We start from the raw sequence: 27,675 nt of genomic DNA, 5'->3' as shown, positions 1-27,675 counted from the left end.
GTTTCTCAATCTTTGTCTGTTTACTATTCTACTTTCTCTAAAAACATCTTCTCGCTAAGTCTCTCTCTTTGCCTGCCTACATTTGTTTCATGCTGAGTGCTTCTTCAACGAAAACAAAAGACACTAGCACTTTTCTACAGTCATAACCATACAGATACATTAATGATATTGTGCCTCTCTAACTTGATCAGTGGTAAGCCAGTAGTACTTAAACCATTCTTTCTTAATTTGGTTTCTATTTTTGTTGAGATCCAATTTGTTGTTGGTGACTCAGCCAAAAAGATATTCTTGTTGCTCTAATATTAGCCTCTAACTAAAGGTATAATCTTCCTTGCTTTTCTGATTCTTCTCCAGTTAAGTGATGCAATCCTTTCTGATACTGCTTTTAGCCCTGATCTTATTTTGTTTAGTCTTGTGTCCATCTTTTATTGAGGTGTTGCGCAGAGAATATGTCCTCATGTATAGTGAATTTCTACTTTAGTCTTTGTTTTGTAACAAATCACCAACAACAAATCAGATAACTAAAATAGAAAACAAACTAAGAATTGGTTTCAGGACTACCGAGTGACCAAGGATGCAGTTAACAATGCACAAAAATTCTAAAAGAGGGTGCAAAACATGAGCTGCTCGAGCATTTTGTATTTGGGCCGGTTACCTTATACCTGATTTACAAATTCTAAAACGTAGCAAATCTAGAGATATCTCACGTTCAAATATCACAAAGGTGGACTAAATGGCCATCTCTGAGAGCCTCCAGACATCTTCTGATTTGCTCCAGCTTCAGGCCTTGAGAATCAGGTATATTGTGGCAGGCGAAAATCAGAGATGCTCAAAGAAAAAGCCCAATCGATTCCAGTGAAAATCGTTGTAAATCAGGCCCTGGGTCTTCGGGAAAGTGTTATTTGGCTTCCTTTGGTGATGTGCCTCTTATGGGCTTTCCCAGTTACCCAAAGAAACCACGCAGAGCCTATGGGTGGTGCAACTTCTTTTATTTTTCATCAAACAATAACTAACACCTGTTCCCAAAATCCCTCCCCTTTCTTCCCTCTCCCTTGTGCCCTCCCATCCCACGTATCCTCTCTCTAAAAGGGGCAGTTGGCTATTCATGTCCACAACAGTGCCCCTTCCTTGTTTCCCTTCATATTAAATAGGAACCCAGTCTCACTCCCCTGTAGCCACTCCAAGTGCACCTTGCAGCTCTGAATAGGTTTGTTTTTCATACAGTGCAGCTCAGCGTAACACACCAAATAAATATTTATATACATTTTGAAATCATAAAGACCATAGTGAGACTTCAATTAACAAAACATGTTGTTCTGCATTAATCATAGAGTAAAATGCAATATAATTAACAATAGAAAAATCATTTCTTGTCTGGACTCAATCAGTGTTTGAGAAAATCATACGATTAATCTTAAATTGTAGGTCAATGTTCAGATCACCCACATACAGTGAGCACCTTATTTTCTAATATAAAGTTAAACATAATTATTATGTGTACAGTCCACCAAAAATCCAAGCACAATCGTGCTAAAATGCAATGCCCACATTTGAAGGTTGCTTTTTGGATCCTGCATAAGAGAAGCAGTTTACTTTTGGGCAGGGTGACCAATCCCAGGATGTCGTCACTGCTTCCGTAGAGGGAACCCCTTCCCATAAGGCCAGAGAGTAGAGGGTGCGACCCGATAGTTACCTCTGGTGGTGGTACTCAGTGGGTGGATCTCATCAGAGGGGAAGCTCCCTGTGGGACCAGCGATGACTATTGTGGGAGAACGCGGTATACATCGAACACCTAAACCTCTCCTTCACCCCGACTCTCTTCACCCCTTCCCTCCTATCCCCTGTACTTCCTTTAGATTCAGGAAGTAGAAAGAACTGAGACATGGAGGAATAGAGGTGGCTATCATGAACATCCAAGCCAAGAAACTGTGACGAGGAAGAGGTGCAGATTCACAGTGATCACTCAGGTGAACTTGCATGAACGGTCCAGTCTTCAACTACAGACCTTTCTGGATACCGCCATTAAAATTGACAACGGACTCACCCGAAAGTAAGATGCTGCAGAGAGGAACCGCAAGAGGGGCCAGTGCTCGACACGAAGAGCAACAGGAGCACAACCAGGCGCGGAGACGCTGAAGTGGTGGTCTCCACCAGATATGCTGAGCAAACTGAGGGGCTTGCTGGGGAAAGCGCCAGCAGCGCAGCACTGCAGAACCATGCTGTCTGGCTGAGAGAGACATGGTGAACAGGGTCAGAAGCCGCATAGCGACTGTGGCAAGCTTAGAAGAGCCCCAGATTGGCAGCAAGGCAGAGAAACGGGGAAGCCTGCGACTGACCAGAGAGCTGCAGCCAAGGCCCTAAAAGTATTTGGGGGGCTGAGCCTATGGTTGGGGGTCCCCAGAGGGTACAGGAAACCATAACAACAAGTCTATGAAAAGTGGGGGGAAAAAGATAACCCCTACAGGACACTAAGAGAAACATTATTGATATACTGTTACGAGGGAACCAGGGTCTGGGACCCTTACAGGAGAAAGACATATAACATAAAAATAATACCTAATCTTCTTTGTGACAGTATTTGGATGGAAGGCGGCCCAGGGCTGTCGAACAAGAGAGGGGAAGGTGAAGGGAACTGTGAGAATAAGCCATACAAACACATGTGAGATCAAGAGGCCGTAAAGAGACCTGTACATATGGAGACAGTACTTGGCAGGGTAGTAAACCAAGTCTGCATGTGAGAGTAAGAAACCGTAAAGAGAACTGTGAGAATAATACAGATTCGCACAAAACTTGGCAGGTGAGTAAACCAAGTCTGTGTTTGGGACTATGTGACCTGATAGAGAAGGAAACCAGGTCTGCCAACCAGAATCAGGGACCCACCCAAGTTTGGAGAAGCATCCAAGCTACTCTTCTTTATTGCAGTGCCTGGTAGAAGTTAACCAGGTCTACCAACCAGGGCCAGGAACCCACCACACCTTGGTGGAGCATCCAAGCCACTCCTATTAGTCGCAGGCCTGGTAGAAGGAAACCAGGTCTGCCAACCAAGGGCATGGACCCACCACAGCTTGGAGGAGCATTCAGGCCACTCTTCTCCATTGCAGTGCCTGGTAGAAGGAAACCACGTCTACCAACCAGGATCAGGGACACACAGCAGCTTTGAGGAACATCCAAACCACTCTTCATCATCGCAGTGCTTGGTAGGAGAAACGAGGTCTGCCAACCAGGGTCAGGGTCAGGGAGCCACCACAGCTTGGAAGAGCATCCAAGTCACTCTTCTTCGTCGCAGTGCTTGGTATAAGAGAGCCAGGTCTACCAACTAGTGTCTGGGACCCCAGAGACCGAGAAGAAGCCTGAGAAAGGCTGGTTGGGGTAGGGATATTATGCTGAAGAGCAGGAAATCCCCACTCTCTGGAACGAGGAATGACCACATATGCTTGCTCTGAAAGGACAGATTTTCTTTTTAAAAAGTATCACAAATGGTTTAGATGACACAAAATTGTTTTGTAAAAATGTTTTTAATTTTTTTATTTTAGTTTAATTACAACAGTTACACAGTTAGTCATACACCAGAAGATAACCATTATATAAATAGCCCCTATGACAGCCTACTCATCTAGTTACCTGCACCTTAGTTGCTCGTTTCTCCTTAGCATTCCTAACTGTAACTTTAAACATGTACCCCCATAAACCTATCTCTTCCTCCCATCACTTTAAGTCATTGTACTCTATCCCGTTATGACTCTTGTCACTCTTCCTCAGCCTCCAGACATTTTTTCTCTGTGTATCTTGATTGAAATAAACTTTGTGTGAGTTCAGTCCACCGCCCTATATCATCTCCAGGGTGCTGCTGATGAACACTGCCCGCCTGTGTCCATACCACAGTCTCTGCTATTGTACACTTTTGCATATCCCTCCACCACCTCTCAACAGGTGGGCCTGTCCCTGAATTCCAGTTCATGGCTATGCAGCATTTGGCCAATACGTATTACAGGTCTTTCAGTTTTCTCTGATCCCTCCCGTTCTGACCGTCTGGATAGAGGCCGAGCATGCAGGCCACCAGGGATTGGACATTCAGTTGTATTACCTCCAGCCATTTTCCTGGCAAAGTACTCCCAGAATGTCCCTATAGTTGTGCACTCCCAAAACATATGAAGCATTCCAGCATTTTCCACATTATATTTAGGACAATTTTATCTATCTGCCCCTTTAAATCCTGCTATGATTCCAGGTGTTAAATATGCTCTGTCTGTTATGTGCAGCTGCAATAGTTGCAGTCTTGCGTTTCTGGACACCCTCTTGGGATAATGTAGCACCTGCAATCATTCCTTATCCGTAAATGGTTTACCCAAATCTGTTTCCCAACACAGCCGAATTCTTAACTCCACCCCTAAATGGTTTTCGAGCAGCACATCATATAATCATGATATTGTCTAACCACATTCCGCTATAGTTATTATCATTTCTACCTCCTCGCACCCAATCTTGTCCCCTCCAACTGTTGACGAGCTTGTTTTAACTCTGTGTATAATAGTGCAGCAGGTATTGTCCTACATGAATACCAGAGCTCTCTTGTAACTCTTGAAAGCTCACGAAGGAACCATTCAGCATTAGATCCCCAATTGTGGCAATCCCACACCCTTCCCAGTGGAATCCTACTCTGGCTCTCAGGTCTCTGTTATCTGCCATAACGCAGCCAAGGGTATATGTGGCGAAACCGGGTCTTTAACTTTCGGTCTCTTGCTCTCTTGCAGGTTCTGTGCTATATTTGCATACTCAGTCTCACCAAATGTGGGTATTCCTTTGGCTTACTAATCATGAGACATGATAGCCCACTGAAGTTATCCAACACCTCTAATATGTGTTGCAGATTCGACTTGAAGTTTTGTATGTATAGCAGCATGTCATCAGCATACATGGGCACTACATGCCATGAGCCATCTATTCTAACTCCTGCATCCTGGTACTCTCTTAAGAAGGTGACTATCAGTTGCATTGCCAAAATATAGAGCATCAGAGACAGTGGGCAACCTTGTCTAGTACCCTTCTTTAGTTCCCATTTGTCAGAGTAGGTGCCTCCTGGTCTCACCCTGGCCACTGGGCTGGTGTATATCAGTATCACCTATTTTATGTACTTTGGACCAAAACCAAACTCCCCCAATGTCACATAGAGCCGCTCCCACTGAATGGAGTCAAAAGCCTTCACTGCATCAAGCAAGGCCACCGCGCAGTGGTTGGCCCATTCTGTAGTGCTGCTGATTACATGATGCAACCTCCTTAAATTCCAGGTGATGTTACTGCCCGGCACATATGCTGAGTACGTGTACCCTGCCACCAGCCCATTCCATTTTTGCACCAGCGTTTCTCGTCTAGTCTTAGTGAGGTGTATCTCTTGTAATAGGATAATACCTATCTTGTTCCTGCGCAGATAAGACATTACCCTGTGTCTCTTCACATAACTATTAAGGCCGCGTATGATCCAGGTCACTACCTTAATACTATCAGCCATGACTTTCGTGCGGTGCTGGAAGATGCTTTAGTATTGTTCCTTGCTTACTATTTCCCAAGGTTGCATGCCCATAAGTGACTAGACGCTTTAGTACCACAACAGGCCATTCCCCAATTCCTGTTAACAGTTCCCCCCATGGCCCTTCCCAACTCACCCTTCCCAGACAATAACCACCCAGCTGTGCTACGCATGCTTAGACATGCCTCTTTGCGCTACCTCCCTACATAGTCACTTGACCAGGCGTTTGGTGCCCAATGGGTTGGTACCTGATGAAAAGTAACCTAAACAAAGGACTAGGGGGAAGTTAGGGTGTCACTAAATCTAGTACTCCTGATCCTGCTCCATGTTTCACTATTGCACTGCGATTCGTAGTAAGTCCCAATCTCTGCAGTAGCCCACAATCCACAAATTAAGCCCTCTGAGTTAGTAGTTCATGCCAGTGTTATTAGGGTAGCCTCCCCCTCTTGCAACTCACTCTCTCATGGCCATGCCATCTGGAGGAGCTTAGTTGTTTCTAATTTCGTGTACCACTCAGTCCGTCTCCTGTGCTGTCAGCCACACACTGTCCATCCAATGTTGTGCTTCCTCTGGACTATCCAAAAACAGCACCTGGCTGTTATACAGTATCTTCATTCTAGCCAGGTAGATTGGCATGTATTTCAAGCCCGCCTTTCTCAATCTCATCTTCGCCGGAATGAATTGGGCCCTATGTTTCTATACTTGAAAGGTGTAATCTGGGTATATTGCCAGTTTAGCCGATGATCTTTGTATTATTCCTCCGGTCCTCAAGAATGGCAGTATCTTCTCCCTGCCCCTATAATTCAATATTTTGGCGATGGTGGGTCTTGTGGGAGCACCATGTAGAGGTTTTCTGGTCGGGGCTCGATACGCATGCTCCACCGTGAATCCTTGTGTGAGATTTCCCGGCCCGATTTCTTGCAGGAGCAAAGTTTTGATGTAGTTGGTGGGATCAGCTCCTTCCATGCCTTCAGAAGGCCCAGGACCCTGATATTATTCCTGCTTGCCCGGCATTCTGCATCCTCCGCTCTGTCTTCCAGTAGTTTTACCTTCTGTTGCAATACTTTGATGTCCGCCGTAGCTTTTGTCATCCCCTTGTGTTTTCTTTCACCTATTCTTCTATTTGTCCCGTTCGTTATGCTAAAGAGTGCACATCTTGCAGCAGCAGTACCACGGCCACCTTCACCGCATCTATCTTGGCATCCAACACTGTCTTTAATGCTGCAATGGCAGCTAGGATTTATTGCTCCCCACTGTCCTGTGCTTTTACCGTGGCTTCCGCTGACTCGGTTGCTGAGTCGCCCTTGGGGCATTCTTGTTCCTTGGCATATATTTCCATGGTGGTTTGTTTGCTCTTTCATTTGTTGCCCTTGGTCGCCATCTGTGAAGATAACCTCTACTTCCTTTCACTACCACCTTAAACCTTGTCTCCGCCTGTCGTACCCCTTTCACTTATAGTGTGGAGCTTATTGTCCCCTGCTCAGTGTATCTGGCTGTTCCACTCTTGGTTAATTCTTCCTGCGCTGGGAGTATCCTCTCCCCAGCCCACTCTGTGAACCTGACCGTACTCAATCCTCAAGCTCCGACTTCCATACCTATGCTTAAGCGCTCAAGTCCTTACTGTTGAGAATCGTATTCTTCAGACTGCTGTACCCCCGTTTATGGCACTGGCTGCTTGCCGTGCTCCCCAACCCTCCTCTGCTCTCTCTGATGTTGTCAGGCTCCCTTATTGTTACTCTTTCTGCTTAGCATCTGCCCCAGGTTCCAGTTGGTAAGACTTCCCATTAGGCACTATATCCTGCATGATATAAAATTGTTTATAAAATAAATCATGAATTAATCAAAAAAGAGCGACAATTAAATGTAGGTGAAATCACAATTAAAATACAACGGGGATGACAAGAACTAATTTGCACCCATCAATTAGGTAATCTATCCTAATTAAATCATACATTAGCAACTCACCATTAATATTTACACAAAACACTAAACAGCATTTCATGTCAACACCAATTAATTAAAATATTTAAAAAAACATGTGTGTTTTTTTTCTTTCTTAAAGTGGATTTTAGCAGCTGTTAAATGAAACACAATCACATTTCCAAGGCTTTAACAGGACCGACCAGTTTCAACGTGTAGATGTAGTTTCACCACGTCTTTATCAGGGGACGAAAGAAATTCTACAACAATAATATATCTATATAAAAATTATCTGTGATCAAACAATAACTGAAGCCTGCATCAGCCATATAACACGGCTATCCATTCAAGCAGGTGAGTGACAAAAACTACCATCATAAATTCACCACGTGCAAGAAATACTGCAGTGGCTTACAGGTGGTCCCCCACTGACTCTGGTGCCAGCACCAACCATGCCCTCAGTAGGCCAGTGCTCCCACAAAAGGGAAAATCCAACACCACACCCTAATTAAAGATAACAATGTATTGATATGAGTGCTACCAAGTATGCTGGGCAGTTACTTTATCAGAGCCAGGTAGAACGCCAGAATTTCATATGTTAATTTCAATATATTAAAAACAACCTGAAAGACAGTTGAAGGTTATTTTATAAGGGTTTGTAAAAGGACCCGGACAGCCCGGTGTAAAAAGAGCAACTCGTTGACCAAGGCAAGCTCAGGGGTGCTGGAACTCACCTTGCATGTCATATTGGGGGTTCCTGCTGGCGCTACAGTCCTTAAGGTCAGCGCAATGCGCACTGGGGAGTCAAATAGTTCAATGTTATAATGTGCATACAGATGCACATGTGTAGCTGGCTCTCAAATGTGCTACTAATTGGCATGCCAGACGATCGTAGTTTGGACAGTGGCTAGTTAATGAGGACCATGCTGACTAGTTCAAACCCACCACAGGAGAGGCAGTGGCTAACAGTAACTTTTTAAAGGCAGTTAATGATGTGCCAGTGTTAGGAAAGATTTCGTTATTGTAGGGAACTTTCCTTCCATGTGGCAACCCCTAAACTTTTTGCTATTGTTTTCAACCTGTTTTCTTGACTTTGCCAGAGAAGTGCAGCCTTCTGCCGTACTCCTCTGGGCTTTCGCTCCTTTCTTACGGGGAAACTGACATGCCCTTAAGACAGTCAGTACCGGGGAACGCTGTTTCCCGTAGTTTCTTTTATCGTGTCGCCATTTTAGTGCAACACGACAGAAGAGGGCACTGTAAGCTAAGTTACAGCTCTCTTGGGTCTCTAGCCTTCTACAGACCCTAGACACTCTTGTAGGATGGTTTTTGGATCGGTGCAAGTCATTCAGGGACTGGGCTGGTGGCAGCGATCATTTGGTTTATTTTGAGCTCCTTTTGCCGTTCTGAGCACCTTTTTGCCGCGAACACAAAAGGGTGGCCCGGCTACCCAAAATGGCCGGACCACGAGGCTCCTTTGTCTCGTCCACTGTCCGTCTTGCTCCCTTTACCTTCCCCCGGGTCAGGCGACCCGGGGCCTTCCTTATTTGGGCATGTAGTTTCCCGCGAAACACGGTTGCTTTCGCGGGCTTCTACATGTCGTTTGAGTGCCCCCAGGATGTGGGCTGGGCTGTCTGGTCCCAATACACATCCTGGGTGCCAGAGAGTCTAGGGTGGTGTGAATGCCTGGGACCACTGTGGTCCGTGATTGGTCCACGTATGGTATGTGTGTTGATGAGCGGATCTCCCATTGGCTCCCCTCCGTTTTGGCGCAAAGGGAACCGTGGATAAGAGGGAGCTGGAAACACCACTACCATGTCGATCTCCTGAGTTCTTACGAACCCAGGGATACAGGAGCCAAGTATCCTGCGAACACGAGGCTGGACCGAGGAATCGCTGGTGACCCCCTGAAGAACTTCTGCTCCTCATTGCTGTCGTCCGGTGAAGCCCTTTCCACCTAAGATCGAACAAGAAGGCCTGTACTGGCGCTTCGACCTATTGGAATAGCAGGACCAGCTATTCCCGGCACCTTCATCAACTCCTGCCGTAAGCCTTCGGAAGTGTCTCTGGGCCATCCAGTTGACTGACCAGCTTACTAAGGAGTCCTGCTCTGTAATCGCCGACAGGTTGGGTGGTATTCTGAGTCCGGGGCACGCTCACACGCTTCGTTTGCTTAGCAACCCTAAGCTAGAGGTGAACGGTGCTCGTTTGGCTTGAATACACCCGGCCGTTCCGTTGCCCTGCCGTGGCGACAAAACTGTGCAGGATTCTTCGATCGGGACGTATTTTTACTCTGCACGACGACGAGACGTTCCCTGCTCTTCAGAACCTGCCAGAAGCTGCATCTATCGAGGAGAAGCTCGGGCCTGCTTGCTTCGGGGACCGGTGAGTAGATTAGCTAGGATCTGGTCGCCCTCCTGCAGTGCCCCTTGCTTTTCCCCGCTGTAAATACAGCTCCCCTTGTCCGTACTCGCGCCCTACTTCTGCCTCACAGTGGAGGCTGCGCTAGAGTCGCGGACCGTGTTCTCCTTCATTAGGGCACCCTACAGAGCTGTCCAACGTCCTCCGAAGAGCTTCACCTTCTGCCCATTGGCACCGGCGTGTGCAGGTACTTTTGAGCGCTAGGCTCCACTCTTCGTAGGGATTGGACTACCATCTAGTTAGGGGCCTCAGAAGGCGGACATATCACACGCATTGGTTCGCACTGCCTGTTTTCCTTCCCCTGCAGGTGGATAACATATTTCGTGCTGCTAATGCTGTGAAACTGTGTATTCTGTATATATATTGGGTGGATAGTGTATGTGTTGGTTTAATATCGTTGTATATTGCTGCTTTTACTGTGGTTATTAGTTTCAAGGCCTTATAATAAATGTGTATCTATTTTTGATATAAACAACTGTTTGGAGTAGTTTGTAAGCGCTCTTGCTTTGTGTGCTCATTGCGGGCTTTCAGTCACCCTCACCCCTCTTGAGACCTAGTCTTGACCGCCGCGATCGCTACCTTGATTGGTCTGGCTTGTCCAGAGGTTACCCTGTTCCAAGTAATTAGGTTGGCCTTCTGAACTTCTGCGCCACCAGGACAGAGTTCAGAAATCCGTCTTAACAGCCAGTCACAGAAGTGTGGTACGGATGTTCTGACAAGGTAATGATATTGAGCAGCCCCCGGGATAAACACCCCCCATTTACACGTGGCCTTGAGTGCCGAGAGAGGAATGCATGAAGGCTATTTACCTTAAATCATTTGTAAAGTTCCCCTGTGTGCAGGCAGCCTGGCGGTGGCGTAAGTCCTAAACAAATGGTATAGCACTGTCACATTTCAAGGTATGTGCAATGGTCATATGACCAATTGCGTGGTGCATGTGGCCGGAGTTGCTGTCATTCCAATAACCTAGATTGGTGATCAGCGTTACCTCCGCCATGCTAGTCGGTGCGCCCGGGAGTATCCCGCACTGCAGGGGATGTGAATTGCTCCCTGATTTAAAAGCGTACTTGCATACAAAGCCAAATGAATGTGAAGGCACCAGTGCACCAGTGGGAAATGGAATAGACTGAACCCATTTAACTAGGGTGAAAAAAGATGTTTTATTTTGTTTTTCGCACTCAGGGGAAAATGTGGGTTGGCAATAAGAAGGCTAAATCACACGATTGAATTTGATGTCCTTCGACCAGAGGGCAATATACTGATTGTACGGTGATACTTGGGGATAGGTGATTATGATGCTAGACCACGATGGGAAGTGTTTGTCACGGGGCTTCCCATGATTCAAAAAATGGTGACCCACATTGTCTCGGTGGTATTCAGGATCACAGATAAACTTATCTATAGTGGAAGATGCCAAAACACTGTACGTCTGAGGAGCCTATAGCACTGAGAGAATCCTCAATGATGAACAACCAGGCCCATGTAAATTGGGTCCATGATGGCACTCAGGTTTTAAAGTCTCATTGTTCGATGGAGTTCAGGCCTCTTTCAAAAGTTTTAAGATTAAATATCCATAGTTGTTCTTTGTAGGACAGCTTATTGGCTACCTGTGCACCATTGGTCTCACGGTTCTTATCTATGCAGAACCAGGAGAGGTCTTCCAGAGTATGTCACACTTCCAGGTAGTGTAGGACCAGCGGGGCATTCAGGGTGTCGTTACGAATTTTAGATCTATGTTCATTGATCCTGAAATGTACTTCCCTCGAGGTCTTCCCAATGTAAACCTTTTTGCATGGGCATTATATAGCATATATTACATTCTTGCTTTTGCAGGTGATAAATGTCCGCAAGTCCCAAGTCCTACCCTCATGTTCGAAGGGCAATGTTTGTTTTTAATATTTGCATGCCATGCATGAAATGCATGGGTAATGGCCCACTAGTGGGGTCGGATGGACTTTGCTGTAGTGAGTCTTTTTTTTTTTAAATGTTTACTTTTTTTTAAAGCAAATTGTGGTTTTCAAGTTTCACATCTGGTGTGTTACGAATTCTCGAATGTTTAAAGATTATCCCTTTGATGGCTTCACTATGCTGGCAAAAAGTGGATGCACAGACTAGATGGTCGCCTAAGTCAGATTTCATTTTAGGGATAAGTAAACTATCCCGATTGGTGAATCTCACTCTTTTCCTACACCGGTTAATTAGTTTTTTCGGGTAACCCCGTCCTAACAGTCTAGTTTGTAGAATATCTGCATGTGCATTAAATTTTGTGATATCGGTCCAATTTCGGTGCAACCGTGAGAACATCCCATAACGTAAGTTCAGGAGTAGACTTTTGGGAGGCTGGCTTTCAAAATGTAAGGTGGTATTCCTTTCGGTCGCTTTCCTATACAATTCTAACTGGAGACTGCCTGCATCATGAAGATGGATAGATCCAAAAAGGGAATTCTTGTGGCAGAATGCTAATATGTGAAATGCAAATTAGGATCCACCTGATTAAGCCAATCAACAAAGGCTCTCAATGTTTCCACATTACCATGCCACATTAGAAGGATGTCATCAATGTAACGGCAATAGAATGTAATAGATTATAAAAATGGATTCACATTGTTCTTCAATTAAAGCCTTATAGATGATGGCTAGAATAGGGGCGAAGTTACAACCCATCGCTGTCCCCTTAGTTTGGAGGAAGTATGTGTCTTTAAACTTGAAGAAACTATTAGTGAGCACCATTGATTGGTTAGGGAAGGGAGACATTTCCCCATCAATTGTTGAACTGTGTTACAAGCCTGAGAAAGGCTGGGGAAGGGTGACATCCCTCAGCAGTTAATGAACTGTACCAGAAGTATGTGGAAGGCTGAGGAAGCGAGACATTTCCCCAACATTTGAGAAACTTGTAAACCAAGAACTGATTTTTTTATCGGGGGAAAGGGAATCATTACTCTGGGCTAGGAAGGTCTCCTTTTTTATTTAGTTTAACAATTTGAGGGACAGAGATAGGATTCTGACATAGGTCTTTGAACTTTTGCTTTTGACATCCTGACTATGACATTTGTATTTTGGTTGAGGCAGGGAAACCCATCTTAGAGCTAGGGCAAGATCGGGTTTTCTTTTCATTGTCTCAATTGAATAAAAGTTTATGGCAGTCAAAATGACCCCTACGTGTCTGAGTCTTACTTCTGAACCTTTACAGCAGACTCATAAAAGTGAAACTGCATTTGTAAATGAATTTTCCCATGCAGTGCCCACTCACCTGTGGAATTTGCCAAACAAGTATGTGTCAAGAGACAGGTGCATCACAAAGGATATGCTTTATTCACAAAGGGATGTGGTTTGGCATCCATTCCCTATGCACCAGTTTCCTCTATGTCTGGAAAGCCCTGGTGCATAGTAGAGGCAGACGAAAGGGCAGTGCAGATGGGGTCTTTTCAATCCAGCATCAATCTTACCATTCCGTTTTTACATAGCCACCCCTGCAACAGTGATGGAAAAGTAAAATATGGAATGCAAGTGTCAAGCCTTTTGACTTGCCCTTTCCCCGGTGCTTCACCTTTTAGCTACTGTTTTGTTCCACTACCTTGCATTTGTTTCCACAGGGATAGTGTTGTAGGCTTGCTTTTTCCTCCACTGGAGCTAGGCTCTGTTGTTTCTCTCCACTCATATCCCTGCCCTCCTACTCCTCCTCCCTATGCCCACTTACACTGTACTCCATAAAAGAGATCCACCTGCACCCTCATACAGCCACATAGACGTCACACTCGACTGTGGCTGCTCGCGGCTCCCTTTCCACACTTGTACACCTTCCTCCCTCAGGGCTGAGGCTGCAGGTCCTTCTCCATGCCAAGCAGCTCCAATGTTAGACGGGCACTCTGGCGCACCATACACTTCTCCACACCATCATGCACACCACAGCCCTATTTACCACAACTCCCTGTTTAACCGAGCCTCTGCCCCCCAGGAAACCCCTTGCCCCCTCCGTCCTTACCAGACCAACTCCCCATCCCTACAACAAGACCTCCCTCCAGACTCTCCCTCATGGGTGAGCTATCACTCCCAGATAGGTAGGCGGGGACATCGATGAGTCACATAAGGAGTCAGCAAGACAGTCCTGAGCACGCACAGAAAGGATTCCAGCCACTCTGTATGATATGATCTCCACACCCTCATCGCAACTACATACCAGCCATGACTCACTGGTATGTATCGCACTCCATCTTAATCGAAAATAGCCATAACCCTTCTGGGCATGGCCACCCACCCGCGTACATCTGCAACAATCCATTTCCCGAACTCATACCGCACATCACCACTGGAATGCAGCTAATGATGACTACAATTTCGGTAGTGTGTTGAATACCATTAAATCTAAGGCATTCATGTGAGATAGGGTAACAAACCTTGAGACATTATCTGCAGAGAAAAGTTATGCTAAGAAAAAGGTTGCAGAGTGTTCCTACAGCAATGCCAATGCCAATGCAATATGTTGTAGTGACACGTAAGCTTGCAAAGATTCATTATGAGAATGGTGTTTAATGTGCTACCCACTTATTCACATACAGTTGCCTGGCAGGGACCAAGGTTTGATTTAAGAATGTGTCATTTATGCAGAACAGACATTGAAACCCCTCGCCCATTTGAATTGCATGTACCATTCTTGCTAGGTACTACGAAAAGGGATATAGTAGGTTTGTTAGTAATGCCAATCAGATTCAGTCCAAACAAGTTTGGTTTTACTTGTTCATGGCTACATCTCTGTTAATAACTACTGCATCCTATCACATTTGTAGGGCGGTAGAGGGTTGTTTACTGTCGTTGAAATAATAGGAATATGCATGCTGAGGGATATGATATTAATTGGTTGATTAATTTAGGATGACTCGTGGATAATTTTTAGCTTGGATGTTTTCTTTGTATTTGCAATATTATAAAATGTCTTTTTTTTAGATATGATTCTATAACAGACTATGAATCATACTGTGGAGTGTATGTTTTTTATGTAGTGTAAAAGATTTTCATGCAAACCATAAACACTGAAATAACAAATAAAATAAAGAATGCAGCTAAGTCCCACGAAAACATTCGATCTAGCTGGGAACATAATCAGTCTTCCTTGCCTCGCATACTCTACCCAAAGCCCATCACAGCACCCATCCACCAGCCAGATCACGATTGGTCGCTAGCGGGGACTTAGCTGCCCCTACCTATCTTCGTACTGGCTAAAATGCACACATGCATTCTAAAATCCTCCTACCAATCCTCATACCTCGGACTTCGGTCCTCCAAGGGTGTTCACCCACAGCACTTTGAGGCCATACTAATGGCATAAAACACAACATAACCTGAATCAGGTTAAACCAGGGGAAAAGCCAGCTCAGCGGGGTTAGACGTGGGCGTAGATAGGGGTCAGTCCAGGCTCATCTGAGGCCCGGGGCACCTCCCTGCCTCTGGTAAGGCGGGTGCGCCCTAAAGCGCTTGTGTGCCCCATGTGTTTGAGTCCTTTCTGAGGCCCGCCAGCACCCATTTTATTTGTTCCCACCCACTACCTAGTCCTCGCCTGAAGAGAAGACTCTGCAAGGTAAGACGTTGAAATAAAAGTATTTGTACTGTAGGCATGCATACGTAAAAACAATTTACAGTAATCATTACTGGCATAGACAGATTGTGGCCACTAATAGTATAGATAGATTGTGGCTGCAGCATCATGAAAATGTTGTAAAATGCTCCTGTGCACTTCTGGTAACCTGGCAGGCATTTACTGGATTTGTTGATTTCTTAGCCTAGAGAACCAATTGTAAATTGTTTGTCTTTTTACCCCATTTCTCTCATAGATTGTGCTGTAAAGTGCACCATTTGAACACATTGCATGGTCTTGGGTTAGTCCAGGTGCTCGGGAAAGCTTTGGCATGCCACACAGTTGTGAGCGCATTCCTCTGTGAATCGGTGAAGTGGCCACAATAGCCATTGACATGCACTCCTCCAGGCTCAATTTGTCAATTTGCCTCTGGAGCAGAGGGCAGGTGTAGTGTAATTACAGGGAGATTCTCAGTGTCATTTTCTTTCATCAAGCGACTCAAATTGTACTTGTGCAAATGCCATAACTGGTCTGCATGCAAAACTATGAGATGGTTTTCCTCATTCAAATTGATTTTTTTTTTAAATGTGGCCCTATGGCCTGTGCAATATAATATTTCAAAAACACCTAAAAATGTTATGTGAAAAACGTATGGGCACGAGCGTGCAGCTGTTCATTTTATAATAACTGAGATAAAACTGTCAATGGATATATCTTCTTAAGAGCATGTATTCCATCTTTGAATTTATAATGGCATAATAACTGTATAGTTGTACTTACAATGTTTGCCTTTTGTGCGAGGTACTTTACCTCCCACAAATTTTACTAATGCGCTTGTGTTTCCTTTGTATATTATGCAACGCTGACTTCTTCAACGTTCAGGAGAAGACAACATGCTGTTGAATGCTCCCAGGTAATGAAAACATGTCAAGGGTGGCAATACTGGAATGTTACACTATGATATGTTATTGTGTTCTGTGTAGTGCATTACTGCTATTCTCTTGGTCTCTTGGCATTTTGAGACCTACATCAAAATAGGATTAAGTTAGTAGGAGCATGCATACTGTGCTTATGTGTTGAGGCATGCGGCTCAGAAAGGACCAGGAAGGTGCTGTCAGTAGGTAACCATGTTTACTGACTGGTAGTTTCATACCGCTGGACAGAAACCATAATTAGCACCTTGTGGGAAAAGGATGGCCAATCAGAGAGCTAGTAACGCAGGCTTTATTTAATGATCCAAACCCTTCTTCCATGCTTCTGTGGACCACCACATCCCAGGACCCGCTCCCTATCAGCCTGTCCTGTCTCCCACTTCCCCCTCGAGCTGCGACCACAGTCCCCTCCAAATCGCAGTAGCTTGTGGTTGTGTCACTGTTTCACTCCCCTCCTACTCATGCGAATCCCACCAGCATGCCACTTTGCTATGGAATGGAAGAGGTGCTTCATCCCCCAGCCTTTCCTTTATATGGGATCGGGATTCGAACCTGTGTTGAGCTGCTTTGTCTTGCATCCTAGACAAACACGTTGCCTCTGAGCTAGCCCTCATTCACCCTAGAAGAAAGACAAAAAGAAATGACATTAAAACAGGAAATCCGATAGGCTTACATTTTAGGTTATCTGTTTTGAGCCATATGTGTAGTAAAGTACATACCTGAAATGTGGTATACTGATGCATCAATGTTTTGGTGGATTTAACAAAAAAGATAATTAAAACACAATAAATACATTAAAATAAAATAAGAGGTAAGTACAATAATTGAATTGCACAGCAATATCTTTTAAATAAAAGCAAATATAATTACACACACACACACACACAGCATGAATCCCAAGTTCCCTCTTGCCTCGCCTCACTCCACCCCAACACGAAATTCAAATGAAAGATATTAAACAAGTGGGCCCAAACCTTAGTGCACCTCTCAATAAAGTAGTGTTCTTTGTAAAGCCTTGTAATAATTAAAAAGTGTGGTACTGTCTGAGGAGGAGAAAAAAGTCCCAAGTCCCAAGCAAACAGAAAGGTCCCCACAGCTATCAAGCTGTGAGGCAAATTAATGGCTGCCACAAGTGTACATATTCTTCAACCCCATGTTGTCTAGCTCTATAATACTGTTTGCAACAGAATAATATAAAATACAAACAAGGCCAATTTTACACAAAAACATTTGAGGTGAGAGTCAAGCCCAGCTCCTGGGGTAGGTCATTTTTAGTAGGAGAGCTATCATACCACTTCACTGCCAATGCTGTGTCTATGGAGTCCATCAAGGGGTGCGTAAGCATTATCACAACGGATCACATCATCAAAACCTTGCACATGAGCAGTGGGCTTTGTGTCCAGCGATATTTCATGGCGAGAGTTGAGAGATGACATTAGTTTCTTTTTTGTATGTCAACAATGCAGGGAACATGTTTAAAAAATCCCCAAAGGCCACTCACAGAGGCAAAGCGACTCACATCATGGCAAAGGGTGAATTGTGCTTCGGCCGATATTACAATTTTTTGATGGCAAGTACTGTAACATAAGGAGGTATAGAAGCAGGGGATGTATAGAATGAGAGATATGAGATCTCTTCTATTTAAGCCCACTGTTAGTCTCCTCGTCCTTGGATGACTCTCAGTCACTTTAGCTGATGTTCAAACAATTTAGCATTAGGGAGTTAAGAGTAGTCATGTTTGAGATGTTTAACATGCCAGTTCCAGTAGAGATTACATAGGCATATCCTTCACTTCATATCATACTGTGACATAATCTCTAGCTTCATTCATATGGAAAGAAGATACAAGTCTATTTGCTGTACCCAAGTGTTCTTAACACTCGGACTCATCTTATCACATTTGGATCATAACCTAGAACCAATTAACGGGCCGATAGTGGTCCTTTCAATAGTTTAGCCAAGCTAAACGTGTAAGATGCTGGGGAATTAGTGGAGAAATGAGTGGTGGGCATTATCTGGAGCCCAGAATATGGTTACTTTTTAGTATAGCACCCTACCCCAATGTGCTTTCATGCACAACATCCATTTGAACATCACTGAACAAAAATGGCTTTTTCACACTCATGGTACTACAGGTCAGCAAGAAGTCTAGTTTGAAGTTCTGTGTGAATGGGTAGTGTGAGAAACCAAAGGGTGTCTCACCAGCTAGTCCCCTGGGATCTCTCTCTCAGGTGGCCAGGGCACGGCCATCGCTTTTGGATCCAGACCTTGGGTGTGCACCAGTGCGGCAGGATCACCTTGGTGAGGGATCTTTGGCGAGTGGGGGTGAGGAAGCCGATGGCGAGACGCGATATTCCTCCCTTTCCCGTACCCATGATCCCTCCTATTTCATAGGATTCTCCGAAGTCCCAACTCCCCCACCTTTCCACACAAACACTGGGCAGAGGAAGAGGGCGACTGAGAGTAATAATGCAAAGTCTTACACATCCGATTGGACATGTCTCGCTAATTGTGTCATGCAAAGTCATCCACTTGACTCTAAGTGCATTCATCTGATACCAATTAGCTCTCCTCTCACGTATAAAAGGCAGAACGTAGAGAAACACTCTGAGCAAGGTGGAACACAAGTAAGAGCAGAACTTCCAGAGGAAAAGGCGAACCTACTGGAGCAGAGCAACGAACCAGGGGATGAGGGCCACCGGTGGAGAACCCCAGGAGTTCCCTGCAGGAAGTCCAAGGCTGCGAAAGACACTTAGAGAAGGACGAATCCCAAACAAGAAGGCTGCATTGTGTTTCACGGACGCCAACAATTCTCCCGGGTGAATGGCAGAGTTGGGGAGGCGAGGCCAAGCTTGTGGTGCTAACCTTGACTTGTGAACTAGAGACTGTATAGACAAGAAAGAAATGCACACAGCCGGTGAGTTGGCAAGTGACTTGAGAGACCGTTGTGTGCTAAAGAAAGATTGAAGTGGCAACATTATATCACACAGTTCAAGGCTGCACACGTGAGAAACCTGCAAATGAACCATGAAGTAGCGATAGCTGTAAAGTAAGCGATAACGAGTAACGGAGTGGTCCGGTGAAAGGAAGTAGCCCACTCAAAAGTCTCTGTGGAAGTAAAAAGTTTGCAGCGATAAAGTGAATGAACTATAAAAGCTAGGTTATTGAAATTGACCCTGAGAAACAGGGAGAGTAAAAAGGTGAATGTTGAACTTTGGTGCATAATACAGTGAACTACCCAGACCAGGAAGCACTGGGGCAAATAACATAGAAGTGTGAATTGAAAGCTGGAAAGTCGAAGTGGTCCTGCGGAGGTCTGTAGAAAAAAGGCACGCACTTACGAAGGTCTTCGAATGTGTAATAAGTTAGGGGAAGGGAACCCCTAAAGGAGGCGAATTAAGCTTGCGGAATGGAACCCCTGCAAGTGTTTTGTTTTGCTATGAAAGGTCTGAGGGAGACCGACATGAATTTTTGCTGTGAAAGGCCAGAGCTCGACTGACGGAGACCAACGTGAGCTTTTGCTGTGAAAGGTCTGAGCCAGACTGAGGGAGAACTATGTGAACTTTTGCTTTAAGAGGTCTGGCCCAGACCGAGGGGGACCGATATTAACTTTTTGGTGAACTGTGTTTTGGAAATTGGAAAGTAAGACTTTAACATGGAAGGACAGGCATGCCTCGATACATATATTGAACTGCCTTTGTGTTAGGAGCCTGAGCCAGAATGTGTCATCTTGCCTACAGGGACCGCCTTACTCTGTGCTGTCCAACGTGGGGAGGAGAGCTGACTCAGCCACATTTATTCTTTATGTTTGAATACCGACTTTCCTTTGCATACATATTCTCCTTTTCACACTATTTGTTCAAGATATAGGGCAGGCATTAGGTTTTTGTTTGACAGACTCAACTAGGACTCTTTTTATTTATTATCTGATGGCCAAGACAACTCCCATTTTACCTATAGAGCAAAGTAGGAGTTTCTCCAACCCCATTGAAACGTCAATTAAGGTTTTACAATTTGTACCTTTTGTGTAAGTGTCCTACTTGTGATACCATCCCTCCCTTACAGTAGACTTGCATAATTAGCACAGCACAAAGCCTAGCAACAAGGCGCCAAGGCCTGTTTTGGGAGAGGCCCTCTAAATGCCGAACCTTAGTATGCAGGTGTAGCTTGCAACCCTGTGGCCTTCTTTTCAGACACCTGAAGTTGCCTATCAGCGGCAGGTGAACGCATAGACGGACTGGATACCATCAGCAAAGTCAATGGTGGTTAGCTTCCGAGAGGGGGCTGAGGAGCGGAACATGGCAAGCGTTTTGGAAGATCAGTTTTAAACATTATTCAGTAAAGGGTACCTCACCAGTTACCTTGTTGTGAAATGTTTACTTAATGCAATGGTTAGGAAACGGTCTCCACATGCTCTCCAATGGTTATCATTGGAAAAAGGAATAAAACATAGATCAATAGAGAAAGAAACAAAAAGATTGGGAGAAATGCAGCTTAAGTACAGCTTGTGTTTGTCCAGATAAACAGATGGTTATGTGGTGGCAGCAGGCACTTATGTTAAGACAGGGATTTCTAAAGTCTTTTGAATATTTACGTTCCAAGCCAAATAAGTAATGAATTGATTCTTAGAGGAAGTGCAAGCTCTCTTGTTGGTAGCGTCTGGTGCACTAACAATCTCAGGTGTTACATTTAATGCAGTGATGATGCAAGCAATGGGCACCATTTGCAGACTGAAGGAAGGGTGGCGGCATTGCCTCTGAAAGTTACCTTACTGACAAAGCCAAGAGGTTGGTGGAAGCTGACAAGAAGAGCTTATTACTTAAAAAAACAAGAGGTTGATGAAATCCTCTAAATGACTGCATTCTTGCAGATGCAACAAGAGTTTGCTGACAGACAACAGCTGACCTGACTTTTGATAATAAAGGAAAAGCAAATCCAAACCTTCTTTGTAGTGATTGGCCACAGGTGCTAAGCAAATGACATTGAATATCTTGGAGGCAGGGGCTTGTTTTCAGGGGACTGGATTTTATGTCATAATCTAAATCCATCCCCAGTTTTGCCTGCTTGTTCTAATTGAAGTATGAAGTAGTGTGTGAGGACCGAGTCCATGATGGGTTATGCTGTTTGATAATGTTGCAGAGTTGGTGTGATAAGCCCCTTAGGTACTACTATTGTAAAGTAGGTTTTGAAGTCGAAACGTGTGTGTGTAAGTGTTTAGGGTTATTAACAAGTAGAGGTTGGATTTGAATGGCATTACTTAATTACATTTTTCCTTTGACTGATGTTTTTTGTTTATATAAATGGACGTCATTTTGTCAAATTTGCTGGTGCACTGGAGATACTTCATTAGGTAGGCAACTACTGGGTTTCTCACCAAATCCCTTCAAGATCCAACCGTCCCAGATCCAATGGCACTAGTCAATTAATGGCTCGCCAACAAGTCCTTGACATTCCTCTAGTATCAATTTTCTAGAGAGAGGAGAGATCATCATGAACACAGGGCACTAATCCCTGTTACTATATAACGGATTAATATCCTCATAGTTGAATGGATCAAGAGAGGAGAGAAGATATAATGCAGAACACATACCTAGCAGATTGGTAGTGCAGATATCCACTATGGTCCATCATAGCTAATTTTCTTTTTCCTTTTCTATTCCATTATCTTTAGGACAGATAGGTGCGTAAGTCACCAAGAGGATCCAACTATATAAATTCTAATGGATAGAAAGTATCTCTTTCTAGAAAAGCTGTTTCCCTTTTTATTTGTAATTGCCCTTCTTTAGCTTAGGCAATAATGGTTGTCATCTTGTTCGAATATTGCCTCCTCTTTGCATAGGAAATGATGGTTATGCTCTTTCTATAATATTTCTCCCGCTTTTGGCAATGATGGTTACAATCTTTCTCAAATATTTGCCCTCTTTACTTTAGCAATGATGGTTACAGTTTGGGTTCAATATTACACCCTCTTTACTTTGGCAATGGTGGTTACAGATCGGGTTCAATATTTTTGAACCCCTCTTTACTTGGGCAATAATAGTTGCAAACTTCCTCTTCTTCTTTCTCTCAATTTGATTACTGTACCAAAAATACTTTCTTTCATTAGGTCAGCATTCAAAACATTTGCAAGCAGCCAGCAGTCTTTCATGGAGCACTCCAGGATCACCTATTAGAGGCCAACTCACTGGTTTCTCCTTGTGCATCTGCTTACCCTGCTGCTGCCACTTCTTCTCCACTCTTCGGAATCAGAGAACTGACAGCTGCGGTTGTATTCCTGTGTCCCCTGCCTTTCACCACAGGAACCTATGTTGCTCCTCGTGTCCTCCGATGTTCGCCAGCCACCGGAGTTAGGTACAGGATATGGAGAGCTTTTCTCTCCCAAGGGGCAGTCTTTCACAACAATCCTTCCCGCTGAGCGACCTCTACAATCCAGGCTTCTCACTTATGCGACTCTCTCGGCACCATAATCTACACACACGCAGAGTTCCCGGCGTCTTCATTTCTCTGCCCTCGCTGACCTGAGTCCCCTCGATGTGATCCTCCCGCAGAACACCACCCCCAGCGTCAGGATCAGTATGCTTCTGCCTTTCCCTGGCCACATGAGAAGGGTCCCAGGCCAGGGTCCTTGGGATAATCACCTCTGATTCATCACAGTCCCCAAATTCTATGATTGTAGGGGTGCTGTTTCCTTTTGTTATACTACAAGTCACTCATGGCCTGCATTTTTGCAACAGAATCCTGTCAGACCACAGCTGCAATGGTAGATGGGTCAACTGGGCTTACATTCTCAAAATGTATAATACAGTTTGTGCGAGAAATATCATACCATGTTGATAAACATGTTGTCTTCCCTTGGATTGATAGACCATTAAAGGTATGTCATTGCAGCTTTCCAAATGTGCATGAGTCTGTTGACTGTACAAATGTACATATGATTTCCCTAAAGATTCAGAGAGCAGTTGCTGAGACTCAGAAAAATGCAAAACACTTGTGATGCAGGCTTTTGTATCTGTATTTTGAGCTGTGTCTGATTTTCTCAATAAACATATAAATAGCAAGATCCTGAGTAATAGTTTGCCAACATGATTGGTTCGAATGGCTGGCAAGTAAGGAAGCCCATCATCACACACACCTGAAGACATCATTGTACCATGGGACTCTTGACCATCTTTACAATTGCAGGCCGATTGGGGTCATTATATTGTGGCTCATTTTCTCTGTGGTACAGGTTCTCGCACATGTTGTTTCTACTCCTGTCTGCCTTCCTTGCTGCCTACTACCAGGGGTTTCCCATAACCCCCCGTCCCTCCCTGTCCTACTTGCACAGCTCTCCGGCCTGCTTCATCCATTTTTACAGCCCTTTTGCCCCCTTCACTGGCCTCCTGTCTTCCATCTCTTTCCGACAACCCATTCATATTCAGCACTAGGGTTTCACTTACATTTTGTTACAGGGATTTCCCTTTCATGGGGGCTACTTCTGTGACCCCCAACCTTCTTCTGCACCATGTCCACTCACCTGTCTCACACGGCCTCTCATCTCCTCCCCTACCACCTGACCTCCCGTTCCAATTGTCTAGTCTAACATGGGGCCTGCTCTGAGAAATCCGTTCTGAGAAATGATGACCCAGATCGATCCAGGCATCTTCACCAATTCATATGACAACAACACCTGCACATTGTTGCACACATATGAATGCGCAAAAAGTGCATTGCATCTTGTACATCAGTGGGTAATCAAGGGGAAAGAAAAATAGCATCACTGACATAAATGTAAATCTACCAGAAACTCAATTCAAAGATTGAATATGTCCTTCACCTCATGGGCAAGTATGCCCTCCTCCAGACTTGGCTTGATGACATGAAACTCAATGGTTTTTCAACAGAACTGTGCCAGGAAAAGGCTTGGTTTCTAAATCAACACGCACATTTTACTCAAGCACCACAGCGCGAAAAAAGACCAAATTGTAAGATACTAACTGGCACTTCTCAAACGAATCAGGTCTATGTGCCACCTGCCAACTTTCATGACTCTGTGCCAATGCTCCTCCTCCCAAACATACAGCAATGCACTTCTCCCAGCGTTCCTATAATCGTCCCTACCCCTCCCATGAAATTAGTCCTGCATGAAATTTCTCATTTCATTCACTATAGGATCCCACAGGCGCAACCACTGCCCCCGCATTGGTCAATCTCTACAAGGGTCAGAGTCACAGCCATCATCCGCCCCAAGGCTAGCCATAAGATATTGGTGCTTCTTGGAGTTAAGCAGTCATTGTGGAAACAGCCACACAAAGCCAGTCAGGAATATTGCTATTTGAGAAGAAGGAAGTGTCCTTGCAAAAGTCTCTGTGCTTCTTTCCTATCCCCACCCACAGCATCTGGTCGGAAAAGGTAGTTATGGTGATCTTTGGCACCAACCCATCATTGTGAGAGCTAAGGCAGGAGACGGGGACTACTGCTCTCAAAACTCTCTCGGGTCCCCCGACACACTTAAATCCCATGTTGTGTTAGTCTACACACTGATCCTATATCATATGTTCAGAACAGGTCGTCGAGGTGAACTTTGGGGTCAGCTTGCCATTCTGGGAGCAGATGAGCTAACTCAGCGCGAGTCAGCAACCATCCAAAACCATTTAGCAGCAGCAGTTGAGTAAAAAGAGGAGACGCTCTGTATGCTCCCAAGACTGTGTGCAGTCTTCTCGTGCCTGCAGCTTCTGTTCTGGTAGCCTACCCACTGCTCCTATAGAATTACCGCTATCACACTCAACTCAAAGGGGCAACAGAGAGAGGTCTGGTACAAGAGGAGACTTATCTGCTGACCATCAGTGAGAGGACAGGAGTCAGTCGTGGTTGTGTTAATTCCATTTTACAGTTACAGCTTTCCACTAAGGCAGGAAAAAGGTGGTCTGTTAAAAGTGGAGACATTGTATTGACAATGCTAGGTCCAGGAGATGAGTGAAAACCTCAGACTATGCGTGCTTCTTTTCCGCTCCATATATAATGCTTTACAGCCACCACTTTCTGCTGGTTTTCTCTTTGCAAAACGTATTTCTAGTGGTTTTGTTTGGCTAACACCTTCCCTCACCTTGCATTGGCTTGTGAAATGGTGGGGCAGAATGTTATGAGGGCAGCCTCCCAGCAGGAGGCTTTGTGGTTCCAGGGATGACAGTTAGAGAGCAAGGAGTGTGGAATGGAAGCAACCAAGGTTTACTCTGAAGCGCCTACAAATAACACTTTTGGAATAACCGTTCTGGTCTTCTACCAGCCTCATCCAACACGGGACGCGCAAGGACAAAGACCGTGAAAAAGGCTGCCCGAGTCATCATAGAAAAGTATTACACCGGGCTGGGCAATGACTTCCACACCCAAAAGCGGGTGTGTGAGGAAATCGCCATCATCCCCAGTAAGAAGCTCTGCAACAAAATTGCAGGATATGTCTCCAATTTTATGAAGCATATCTAGAGGGGCCCGGTCAGAGGCATCTCCATCAAACTGCAGGAAGAGGAAAGAGAAAGGAGGGATAACTATGTCCCAGAGGTCCCTGCTCTTGACCAGGAGAACATCGAAGTAGACCCAGACAGCAAGGAAATGCTGAGACTAATGGACTATGGCGGTCTTTCCAACCTGCAAGTTACACAGCCAACTGTGGGTATGAACTTTAAACAGCCACGGGGAGCTATTTAAGACCATCTTTGTATCATACCGTTTCCAATAAAGTTGGGTGCAAAAACCCAAATCCTCTCAACAACAAAAAAAAGAAATAACCCTTCTGGAGTCGTGTGGAACACTGCGATAATGCAGATAGTTATGATGCTATTGAATAATGCTGGGTGGGACAAGATGAAGTAAAAGCAAAGAATGGGGAATGGGCTGGTACTAACTACCCTGAGGCCATAGCGTGCACCGAGAGACTACCAAGCCATGGTGTAAGCATCGGTGCTTCTATTAAGCGTTTGGCAGATTCACCATCAAAGGCCCCTTTCATGCTCGGGCAACAAAGGTAGAGGGCATATTTGTTATAAGAGAAGCCAGTGATAAGCATTTCCCCCAAATTATTGCTAAAGGGGCGGATATGTAAGCAGCGACTTAGACTGACAATTCTTATTCAAAGATACCCCCCCATCACCCATCCTCTACTATGGCATTAACAACGCAATGCACAAGACCAATCTGACTCCAACGTCCGTGTATTTAGCAAAGCATCCTGATTTATTGCCAACATCACATCAAAAGTGGGAAGCACCTCTGAATGGCGTTTACAATCCACAGCGCTGTTATAGACATTAACCAGGTCACATCATAAGGTGCACATTCTGAATGCTGTCATTTCCTAGGCGAACTACAGTTATAGTAGTACCAATAGGATGTCTACCTAAACAAGCAATCCTTTAAAACAGCAACCACTGGACCCATTCTTAGCTGCAAAACAAGTTGTTGTATTTTTTAAATTGTATTTGCTTGTATGAAGTGCAATGTTTACTTTGTGGTATCTTGGTGCTGAAATTGTGAGGTGGCATTACCAAGAGGAACTTATTTCTCCAGCATGGGGTCTGGCATGGATTCACATGCTCATGAATATTCCCCGTCGTCAGGCTGGGAATCCTCGGTAAAGAAAAAACCAGTATCAGTTTCGTTTCTGATCTGTCTTTCGTAGTAATAACCAATCACTGGTCTCTGCGTCATACTGACCACAGCCAATGACTGCCCTCTACCTAAGCACCGCCTCTGGCAGCCATCTTCAGATTTTTACCGCACGTTCATGTGTTGGGATCCTCGTGCTATTGCTCTCGAGCGTTAGTGCTATTTTTTCGCGTTTTTTCACAAAAACTCGATTTCTTTCGGTCAAAAGAGCCTCAAGCTCCACCGATCCTACATCCGATCAACGGGGACCCGTGTCGGATTCGTCTGCGCCCCTCAAGGGTGAAGATTTCGTCGAGCTACACTTCGGAGGACTCCAGAAGCTTCTCAGGCCCGGTCTCGGAGATGGCCCAGGAGAAGGGAAGCTCGACGCCCGGAAAGCTGTTCAGGGTCTGCCCTGGATGCCAGCTGCAGAACGTCTTTAAGGAGGACGAACACTCTTTCTGCCTTTACTGCCTTCATGAGGACAAGACGCACGTGGAGAAGGACTGTGCGTTTTGCGGCAACATGTCGGAACGGACCATGAAGGACCGCCACAACGTCTCGCCAACTGGCTGGAGGGTAAGAGCCCGTCTGGCGAGAAGAAGAAGAAACCCGAGCGGTCTTCTAAGACCTTTGAGGGCGCCCCGGCGACGGGGGCCCAACATAAGGCTAAGCACCGCGAGTCCGCTGGC

General features: G+C 45.0%; 1 protein-coding gene and 1 pseudogene across 1 annotated transcript in view; both read left to right on the top strand.

Moving 5' to 3' along the window:
• LOC138535425 (P-selectin-like) overlaps window positions 1-27,675 on the top strand; it is an 899,675-nt gene that overhangs the window by 715,596 nt on the left and 156,404 nt on the right. The window contains exon 20 of the mRNA XM_069641294.1: window positions 16,314-16,344. Within this exon, the coding sequence (XP_069497395.1) occupies window positions 16,314-16,344 (31 nt within the window). The remainder of the gene's footprint in view (window positions 1-16,313; window positions 16,345-27,675) is intronic.
• On the top strand, window positions 16,515-26,099 carry LOC138522857 (small ribosomal subunit protein eS17-like; annotated as a pseudogene).

Source organism: Ambystoma mexicanum, chromosome 1q (genome assembly GCF_040938575.1).
Source record: "Ambystoma mexicanum isolate Mex_15411 chromosome 1q, UKY_AmexF1_1, whole genome shotgun sequence".
Taxonomy (NCBI): Eukaryota; Metazoa; Chordata; class Amphibia; order Caudata; family Ambystomatidae; genus Ambystoma; species Ambystoma mexicanum.
The sequence above is the reverse complement of the archived record's forward strand: the minus strand, read 5'-3'. Positions and strand labels throughout refer to the sequence as shown.